Genomic DNA, 11,262 nt, shown 5'->3' on the forward strand with positions numbered 1-11,262 from the left:
TGCACATGAGAGAACTCCCCCTTTTTTCATAGATGATACAGTACTCACATGATTGAGAGCTATTACGGATCAACTAAGGAATTAATCCTAGGCTCCTAGTTAGGAACTTTGCATTTTTCTAACAACACAACAGACCCAGTTAGAAAATAAAACAATCCTAAGTAGATTGAATAATAGGGAGACCTAGTCTTTTTATACGCAAAAAGCCTCTCCAGTGAGAAAATATCCATAGAAGACCACCATAGGCATGCAGTTGCTTCCCTCTGCTCTCATCTTTGCCAAGAAATCTGTCGAAGCATTCCCCTCTCTAAAGATATGAAATACTCAGACTTTCTATCGTACTCTCGTTAAACTTTAAACAGTGCATAGCTTGTCACATGCATAGCATTAATTTTAAGTGTGAACTTATCAAAATCGAAACATTGCATCAAATGTTATGTCATCCACCTGTTTAAAATATAATATAAAATAAAAAGAAGAGAAATGATTTGTATAAGTTTTAAATAGATAAGTCTCGCATAATTTTTTTTAAAAAATAGACTACATGTTGAAAAAGTAGAAAACAAAATTATTCATCATTCATTTTCTCATCATCCCATAATGTGGTATTAAATGATAGGTTCATAAATAAAATATAATAAATAGTTTTTAATCATCTAATGTCACATCATGAGATGATGAGAGAATAATCATGAAAATTTAGATGATAAGTAATATTATTCTAAAAAAAAATAGTGAGACTAACATTTTTACATAGATACTACGCAAGACAACTTGTCCATTAAAAAGTACAATACTTGTCCATTACTCTCAAACTTGAAATGCAGAAATTAAGCAATTTAAATGCCATGGCATCTCTTAATGGCCCATGGGGTGAGAATCCCCTTTCCCTGTATATAGGCAGCCACCCACAGGGAGAGATAGTGATTGCCCAGTCTTGCAATTTTTTTCTCATTTTTAATTTTATTTTTTCTTTTTGTTTTAGTACTTTTTAAAAGAAAGAAAATCCCAAGAAGTCTTTTGCAAACAATTAAAATTCAAAAATGCATTTTGCATTTTATTGTTACTATTATACATGAACAATACGTTTGTTCGCTTTCTCCTTTGCTATATAATCCTCATAATTGTATGGATATTATAATATGACATTACACTATAAAAAAAAACCTGTTATTTATTATTAGTTATTTTCTATCAAAATAAATATATTTTTATCACAAATAATCATTTTTGTGTCATAAATAATTCATTATAAATATTCATATATATATTTTTGTAGTGTTTTCAGTTTCAAATTAAATCTTCAGATCGATTATTTTAGAGTGTCTTTCTAGTTTCTAACCTTTAATTTATATATACACCGAATCGAAGGAGCATACATAAATAAAGAGAAATAAGAGTTTACATATTGAGCAATACTACACAATCTCGCATCTTTTATACATTATATTTTTTAAAATTTTTAATAGTTTTTTTAAAAAAATTTTGAGGTTATTTTTTTTAACTGAATTTAATTTTTCTATTCATTATTTTTATATTAAATATTTAATAAAAGAAAAAATTATCAAAATTAAAAAAAATATAATATGTGAAAATTACGTAAATAGTAAAAGGTAGTGTAGATTTTTTATTACACATTACATACGCTTTCATACGGACACGGGACCATTGTTCTGTACATAAATTCAAGCCTTTTCGAGGACGACACAATCCGAGTCTGACGCTCATATCTCTCTTTCTTTCTCTCGATACCTTTATCTTTATTCTCAGCCTTCTTTCTATTTCCTTTTTCTCGTATTTCAAACCCTATGGAAATGGAGGATCAGTACGGCATGCCTGATCTGAGGCAACTTATGAACGGCAGGTCGTCCCATTTCCCGTCCATCCCTCAGCCCCCAGAGCTGTTCTCTAGCCACCATCGAAACCTCTCACCCAGCCACCACTACAATATGATGATGGTGGGTCGTGAAGTAGGGGCCGATGTGTTGTCCCGTGGCCTTCCCGAGTTTCGCTCTGATTCTGCTCCAAGTGTCGCTGCCACTACTCCCACCAATGCTGTCGCCACTTCTGCGTCAACTCCTTCGTTCAGTGGGTTTGAGACCGAGACTGCAGGGTGCTTAGGAGGTGATGGCGGCACTGGAAGATGGCCCAGACAAGAGACTCTCACTCTTCTTGAGATCAGATCTCGACTGGATCCCAAGTTCAAAGAGGCAAATCAAAAGGGCCCTTTGTGGGACGAAATTTCAAGGTTTATACAATATATTTCAGCCCTAATCGTCCTCTCCTTTCTTTTTCTTTTATCATTAAATCTCTCTCTCTCTCTCTCTCTCTCTCTCTCTCCATATACATATATATATATATATATATTGTATATATATGTTTGGGGAGGGGGTCTAGGTGCAAGTTTCTTTCTTCTGTTGTCGATGAAGGATTGAATGTCACTGAGGAGTATAGAGAAAGAGGACTGCTGCTAGTGTTTTTGGCAGTTACATCTGAAAACTTTGGAAGCGATATAAGGCTTTATAATCCGGTTTTGAGTTTGAAAATGAGCTTGATCAGTTGGAGACACGTGTGTTACTTTCTTTTATATTTCGATTTGAAAAAATTCGAGGCTGATCGTCTGTATAGTTACTCGTTATGATCTGTTTTGAAAATCATGTGTAGTACCTTTCTTTCCAAGGCAAGGTGTTATTTATTTATTTATTGGATGATTTGAAAATTGTGGACGACGCTTGGGATATTGCTTAAGCACCCGCAACTGCTAAAAACTCTCATATCTGAGACCTATCCTTGTTTAGCAATCTGAATGGTCAATATACTAAATTAGGTTAACTGTGATTACTCAGCAAGGAAAGGATATTATGAGATTCGCAGCACCATCATTAAACATCATCACCACATGATTTTTTTATGGGATATTCCTTTTTTTTTTTTCCTTACAATGCAATCTAGGGTTCTCTCCTACCATGAATATGCATTTTCTTATACAAATCTTATTTCAGCATGTAATTAATGTCCATTTCTTTGTTTTATTTTTATCTCCTCTCGTTTCAACTTTTTTTGCAGGATCATGTCTGAGGAACATGGTTACCCAAGAAGCGGTAAGAAATGTAGGGAGAAGTTTGAGAACTTGTACAAATATTACAAAAAGACAAAGGAAGGCAAGGCTGGAAGACAAGACGGAAAGCACTACAGGTTCTTTCGCCAACTCGAAGCTCTCTATGGAGAAACCAGCAACACCACCCCAGTCCCAGAAACCCATTTTGCTGGACATAGTCTTCGATTTCATAACACAAGCCAGAACACAACTCCAGCAAATCAAGAGGCTTTTCATTCTCAAAAGCATTGTGATCATAGTCTTAGCCTCTCTAATTCCTGTGAGTACGATACCTCTTCCTCCAATGACAATGATCTCAGCACCACGGTGCTGAGGGAGAACGATTCGGCGGAGAAGCGGAGGAAGAGGAAAGGTGGAAGGAGCTGGAAGGCTAAGATAAAGGGCTTCATTGACTCGCAGATGAGGAAGTTGATGGAGAAACAAGAGGCATGGTTAGAGAAGCTGATGAGAACTCTTGAACAGAAGGAACAGGAGAGGCTGTTAAGAGAGGAAGAGTGGAGGAAACAAGAGGCAGACAGGATAGATAGGGAGCACAAGTTTTTGGCTAAAGAACGGGCTTGGATTGAAGCTAGGGATGCCGCTTTAATGGATGCCTTGCAGAAAATTACAGGAAGCGAAGTGAAGGCTTCATCGTCTGAGGGTCTAATGGCCGCTGAAATCCAAAACCACAGTGAAAACCAGAATGAGGATGGAAGTGAAATACTAAATAATGGTGGGAAAGGTGAAAGTTGGCCGGAATCTGAGATTTCGAGGCTGATACAATTGAGAAATGCCATTGAGTTAAGAATTGGGCCAAGTGGGTGTTCAGAAGAGGTTCTGTGGGAGGAAATAGCAGGAAAGATGGCTTGCTTAGGATATGAAAGGAATGCTTTAATGTACAAAGAGAAATGGGAGAGCATCAATAGTTATCCGAGAAAAACCAAGGCAGGTCACAAGAAGCGCAAGGAGAATTCACGAGGCTGTGCTTACTTTCAGAACAGTGGATCGTCCTTATACAATCAAGGAGGAGCCTTCTGCGAAATCAGCGAACAAGAGCCAGAGACGGTGAGACTACAAGGGAATGATGGTTCTTCCCCTTCCAATTCCAATGTCGGAAATTCTGTGCACGAGAGCTGCTTTCCTTTCTTGTTCGGCGATGGGGAGAACTTGTGGGACAACTATGGTTTGAAGGTCAACAAAGGCGATCACAACCAGTAAGTACTAAAAGCGCATTGGCGGCTGGCGAGGAAACCTGAAACTGGGCGGGTGAAGTATTTGACTTATTAATTAAGAGGTAAGAGATTTGAATTACAATATAAGCCATGGGAAAGTGGCCGACTGTGAAAGGAAAGATCAGCTGACTGAGGATCATTAATTATGTATAGGGGTTGATATCTAGTGGGTATTAGAACTTCAGAATATGGACATTTAAGACAAAATAATGGGTTTTTTGTTTTATCAGTTGATTGTGGAAGCTGGGATGTTGCGATCATGTTGCTCAAAGTGGTGCGGTTATCATCTGATCAACACTTGTAAGATTTCCATTTTGTGCTGGATTTCCTTCTTGTGCATGCAACTTGTATGATAATTGTAGTTCATTATTCCATCCGACATTTTTTATCACTTCCATCATTAATTTTTTCTGTTTTTAATTCGCTAATTTCTTAACACGGCCTACCGTATAATTAATTAACTGCGGATGTGTCTGGGAGCACGTTTGTGAGAATTTGGATAATAATTCTCTTGGCATTTCTTAAACGATGCAAATTAAGGAGAGCTAGAGAGGGGAAGAAATGATAGATATTAATTAATTACTAGCGGATGTACATTTTATATATATATATATATATATACACATACCATGATCAGCCTATGAACAAAATTATGCATGTCCAAGCTGTACTAATTCGTCCTCTGATTTGCAATTAGCAAACTTATTTTCCAACTATTCAGTGCATGGATTACTTTAGTACCGTGAAAAAAGGTATTTAATTAGTAAGTTTGGTCAGAGCAATTAAGGAGGGGATCGAGACATATGACAATTCATCATATCAGATTTCAAGAGTAGAAAGGAGACATGACTTTGCAATATGTCATAATCAAAACATGAACTACTTACTTTCATAGCGGAAACAAGAATTCATATAAAATGATGAATGCCTTGAAAGGATAACGTCACCTTTATTTTATACGTTGCGTTGATGGTAGCTCTTCAAAGAGCTCGTTTTGCAATTTCCAAACAGTGTATCAAACGTTATATCGATAGCATGAACATAATGAATTAAGAACTTGTCATTGAAGTTAAAACATGGTAATGACATGAGTTTTCTGTAGTTTGTCATATTGCTTGCGTTTTCATCCATGGTGGGGAAAAGATCATGAAGGAGATCATATATATATGTTCGAATTCTCGGGTTACTTAACTAAGCGCTAGCTATGCATTCATTCTCTTTGAACACTCCTTTATATATATATACCAGGAGATCAGTATTAATGAGGTTTGCCTGTCAGAAAGAAAATGTTCAAAACAACTATTTATATTGAGGAAATTATGGATGATCATGACTAACATATTTTTGCTATGACATTTATATATATATGAATATTTTCATTGGTAATATGCAACTGAATTGTGCTTGATTTTCTTGCTGTTAATTTACGTTAGTACTTATGCTGTTTGGATCTAATTAACTATTATATATTACTATATATGATTTACATTCAATCTTAATTTAGACCCTTGCCTACCGGCCTCCAGATGATTTACATTCAATCTTATAAGTTATAATAATCAGTGATTTATGGCATTAATTGGTAATGCTCTGGAAAGGAATTTTTATGAAAATAGCATCTTGAAGACGCATGCATATATATATATATATATATAGGACCAATTATAAGCGGCCATAAATGAATGACTTATTTGACTTATTTTATTCATTCTGTAAACCATTAATTGATTAGTCAATTAAAAAACGGGTACCTCATGTATAAAGAACAAGCTTTGAAGTTCGAAAATATTGTGATGAATGAGATATCTTTAGCCCTAAAAAGACAGAAAAAAGTTGGATAGATAGAAAGATGGGATGGGGGCATTGCTGCAACCTTACTCTTCCTTCCGCTATAGACGTCGAGGTACGTACGACTCATGCATAGTTTATTATTACAATCCAGAGAAAATGTGTCTATACGTTACACTCCAAGACAGTCACTGACCGTACTTAGGAAGGAGTAAAGAAGCTTCCCACCAGGGGGAACAAAACAAAGACAGATGTTGCAGTCAGTGTCAGAGAGACTCAAGTACCAGAGTTTTGGGTCTTTTGTTTCTCTTTTTCCTCTCTCTCCTGAGTTTTGAGCCCAGGGAGGTTCCTTTGTCTAAACCCTAGAGACAGTTTTTAGTCATTAGCAATCAGAGGAAACGAAATTTATATCAATTATGGGAAAAATATTTCGAATGGTTCGGCTTTTTGGTGATGTCACTGAAGTCTGATGCGACTAGACTGGTAACCGAGTCAACATTAAGGCCTCGTTTGTAACATTTAAGTTGAATTCAAATTTGAGTTTTGGTTAATATTTAAACACACAATTCACGAATCATTAAACATTATTTAATTCAAGATCATATTACTTTATATATAAAATTTATAATTTTTTTTAACTTTTTTATAAATACATTTAAACTTATCTTTACATTCAAATACATATAAACTCATTCTATCATCTTAATTTACTATTATTCATAAAAAATTCAACTAATCTCTACTTAACATGATACAAATGAGGCCTAAAAGCGTCACGCCTTACTTTAAAACATATGCCAAATTAACGCCACTGCATGCGTTAAATTCCTTCCGCCATGAAAGGCAAACATCAGTTAATTCCTCTTTCTTCCACTCTTAAATAGAAAAATCGATCAACTCTTTGATTTAACGTTCTTTTCCCTCAATAACAACACCAAATTGCGAGCTTTTATGATCAATTTCAGACTTATATATAGAGGCGTTTAAAAACAAAAACAAAAAGGGAAATGGGAAAGTGAAAAATAATAAATAGGAGAGTCCTCGGAGGTAATAATCAATGGCCGGTTTTAGATCACCAGCTTTTTCGTCTTTGTGATCAAAACATGCAAGAAAAATAAAAAACTAACAAATTAAGTAAAAGCTTAACCTTATAGGGTATTGAATCCGAAGAGGTATCGTCCAATAACGTTTATGGATGCTTTTGATTTCTCCGCTACTGCTTACTATATATGGACCAGAGTATTATGGAGCTTAGCTCTCAGAGCCAGCAACTACCAGCTGTATTAACTTTTATATGACCTCATATTTAAGAGACGAGATTACATTTTAAATCCTAAAATTTCAAACAAAAACTTCAATAGATCGATATGGATTATAATATAAGAATCATGAAGATCGGTCTGGCCCAATTCTCCGAATGGCCAATACATATAGGGGTTTGCTATGCATCTGCTTACACCCGGCACACATTTCATTTTTTTTTTTTTGAAAAAATTTTTACATCTGCCTATACCGGCACACACTCAATGCATTGAGTGTTAAAAAAAATATATATATATGTGAAGTGTGTGCCGGGTGTAGGCAGATGCATAGCAAATCCCTTTTTTTTTCTTTTTTTTTTTTTTTACACTCAATGCATTGAGTGTGTGCCGGTGTAGGCAGATGCAAAATTTTTTCCATATAATTAAGAAGTGAAAGTTAGCACTGCGATCTATTTTGTAGCAGATTTTCTTCTTTCTTTCCCTTCATCGGAGAGATCACGGTATTCTATCAAAAATAAAATAAAAATTAATGGTAGTCCTTTGCTATCAGATTTTGTTTTATGTGTTTTTGGTTTCCGGGAATGAGTAAGATTTCTGCTTCCTGGCCCAATAGGAAACATCGTTATCCTTGCTGCGAGTGAGAGCAATCCCAAGGAATATATAGGACCACTGCCATGAATCACAGCACTAATTTCCATTTTTCTGCCAATTCAACCTCTGATATCTTGCATACGCTAGCTAGCTATGTTATTGATTCATAACTTCACTCCACAAAGCTAATGTTTGCAGCGATCCGTCAGTTCCAAATGACCAACTCATCTGCCCTCCTCATAAATTTCTCCTGTGCTACCTAGAGAACCGAGAAAAAAAAAACATACAATATATAAATATAAATCAAATATTGGAAATCCTAAACTCAGGGTATAATAATTTGGGATTATAAATAATAATAAATAAATAAACCCTGCAACACAAAAAGTACAGAGCGGATAAAAAAAATATAAATATCATTATTAAAATCAAATGTTAATAAATATATTAATGCATCTTTAGGTAAAGAACCTGATCTATATATCTTGATGATGAGGAGGATAAGAAAGTACAAAAGAAAATGGCAAATGTTGCAGGAAGTTGATTAACCAACATGCTTTTGTGTGAGAGTTGAATTTCAAGTTTTTTTCGTTTGTATTTACAGTCTATCTCAATTTATCTTAATTTATCTCACTATTATTTATTATTATTTAATAAATTTAACTATTATTCACAACACATCTTAACTCATCTTCAAATTCAAACGATACTTAAAAAAAGGGAAGAAGGTGTAGTTGTCGTCATAGATTTTGGAGCATGTAGTAGCGTATATAGGCTTCAAAGCACAAAAGATGTAGCAATGAGACCGTACGAGAACCGCCGGAAAATCAGTGGCGATCGATGGTGCGAAAATTGTATTAAATTTAAGAGAAATGATTTGTACAAGTCTCAAATAGACAATCCCTATACAAGTCCTTGTAAAAAAGTAGACTTCATCTTAAAAAAGTTTTAAAAAAACTATTATTTATTAGTGGGATCCATTATTTTACAAAAGATTTGTATGAGATTTATCTATTTGGAGCTTGTATCTAGCATTACTCTAAATTTAAAGACTTCACCAGATTATATTATTGGCCATGGTCTAGTAAAAGTTAAAATTAAAATTTACCTAAAGGAAAATGTTAGTGGAGTCTTTTAAAATTATCGCTCAATTATTTTAATTTTTTTATTTAATGGTTAAAGAAATGACTATTAGTAAAATTATGTGTTTTTTTAATTTTTTTCTTAATGATTAAGGATATTAAAAAATTTTTGAAAAAAAATAAAAGGAAAAAAAAGTATACTAGCAGTACGCCCAACAGTAACCCCTGGGCGGCCTGTTAGCACTGTCCTTACCTAAAATCATATGATTTTTCTTTTGTCTTTATCATTCAAGATATAACTCAACATTGCATTATCCATCTATAACCTAAAATAATAATAAAATAATATTTTTTTTATAATTTTTTCTTTTATATTTTATAATTATACTATTATATGTTAATTAATAAATTAATTTTTTATTAATAATTAATAATTTATCAGGACTCAGGAGCATTCACGAGGGAAATGAAATTGGAGCAGTTAGAGGGGCCAATATTTGGAATAAAATAATTATTTTTCTATGAAAGTATAACACCAGATAGGACTTTCCCTTTGGATTTACTGTAACTCAACGGTTGAACTTCTTCATTTTAACTAATCCAATGTAGCAATTTTAAGAAGAAATGAGGCATATTTTTGGATTGACTGGCATTTGGCTAAGTGCTCTAAAGTTCCCCATGGGCGGATAAATCTGGATCATGTCTGATAATGTCTGGTAATGACCACCATTTAAAGATAATTATTTTGAAAAATTCATAAAATAGCAAATAAGATCCATGTCACTGGAATAGAGGATTCGAGGGCCACGATCGAGTTAGGTATTTTTTAGAGAAATCCTACAAGAAATCCTTACATCACACACATTTACCTAATCAATATGTGATTTGTCGTTTTTGTTCTTCTACTTAAACACACACATATTTAAAATTTAAGATAGAAGAAAAAAAAATGACAAATCACATATTGATGAGAAGTGCTTGGGACTGTATCAGGGTTCAAGCGCCTTCTTTACCTTGGGCTCAATGGATTTGGCATGCTAACCTCCTTAAGAAAATCTCAATTATGATGTAGAAAGCTATCAATAACTGTTTTGATTGTGAATGAGAAGATTAAAACGATTGACATTCCTATGGTCTCTAAATGTAATTGTTATTCTGCGGGTCATCTTGAGGATCTTAATCATATTATTTGTACGGGTGATTTTGCTAGACAAATATGGCGTTAGGCAACAGTTCAATTAGGTGTGCATATGAGTCTTTTCTGCACCTGACAAGAGCAAGTTAATTTCTAGTTTCATCATGCTTGGGCACTCATCTCACATTTGGACTATCTTTGGTCTCCTCCTGTCTATTGTTTCTTGGAGACTATGGGATAGATGTTGCAAAGCCCAGTATAAGGGTAAGGTTGATAGGATTGAGTCTGTTTGGCATGTTATTAAATTCTAGATCCATCGTGTTATGCAAGTGTCTATGAAATCTTTGAGACTCCCTATGCAAGTTGTTGTTATTTTAAAGAAGTTGGATATTCCGATTTTAACTCCTAAAGCTAAGAAGGTTACCAAGGCTCTAATAATTTTGCCAAAATGAGAAGTTTTCTGTAAGGAGTTAGGAGGTGCTGTCGGCTTGGCTTTTATCGGGTTCATTTTGAGATAGACTCTCAACTTCTAGTCAACTGGGTTACTAGGGGTATTTTTAATATTTGGCATTTTGAGGATTTTTGGGATGAGATTCAAGCTTGTCTTCTTTGTATAGACTATAAAATTACTCATATCTATCGTAGAAGTAATGTTGTGACTGATTTTCTTGCTAATCAGGGTGTTGGGGTTTAAATACGGACTGTATTGATGATAGGGATACTTTATCTAGTCATTAAGAAGGCCATTTTCGCATGGACAGAATTGGTTTTTCTTATTTGAAGTTATCAAAGTGAGGTACTTGGTTTTTGCTTCTCGTTTCTTTGTTATTTTCTTATATGTGTGATATATTCCTTTTCTTGCAGGTTGGCTTCTTAGGATTGTTCTTTCTATTCTGTTTGTAATTTTTTGGCTTTCTTGGTTTGTGGTTGGGTCTTTTGGTTTTTGATGCCTGAATTTTGGTCTTTATACTTATTTGTAACCCACAAGTGTCTGGTTATAACTACAATTTTCATTCGCCAAAAGTGATGAGGACTATCAATAAAATTAGGGTATTGTCCTCTTCTTAAAAAAAAA

At 34.3% G+C, this 11,262-nt stretch overlaps 1 protein-coding gene across 1 annotated transcript; it reads left to right on the top strand.

The window, feature by feature from the left end:
* The first annotated feature begins 1,706 nt into the window (after window positions 1-1,706).
* LOC109005149 (trihelix transcription factor PTL-like) lies at window positions 1,707-4,666 on the top strand. The gene is made up of 2 exons (XM_018983951.2): window positions 1,707-2,248; window positions 3,067-4,666. The coding sequence occupies exons 1-2, from the start codon at window positions 1,809-1,811 to the stop codon at window positions 4,313-4,315; spliced, it is 1,689 nt and encodes a 562-aa protein (XP_018839496.1). The 5' UTR covers window positions 1,707-1,808; the 3' UTR covers window positions 4,316-4,666.
* The last annotated feature ends 6,596 nt before the right edge of the window (window positions 4,667-11,262 follow it).

This window comes from Juglans regia, chromosome 4 (genome assembly GCF_001411555.2).
Source record: "Juglans regia cultivar Chandler chromosome 4, Walnut 2.0, whole genome shotgun sequence".
Lineage (NCBI taxonomy): Eukaryota > Viridiplantae > Streptophyta > Magnoliopsida > Fagales > Juglandaceae > Juglans > Juglans regia.

What these genes read in the sequence shown, in the direction of transcription:
- LOC109005149 (XM_018983951.2), top strand. Translation starts at nt 1,809, where the DNA reads ATGGAAATGGAGGATCAGTACGGCATGCCTGATCTGAGGCAACTTATG. An exon ending in TTGTGGGACGAAATTTCAAG is followed by an intron (nt 2,249 to 3,066) that starts GTTTATACAATA and finishes CTTTTTTTGCAG; the next exon opens with GATCATGTCTGAGGAACATG.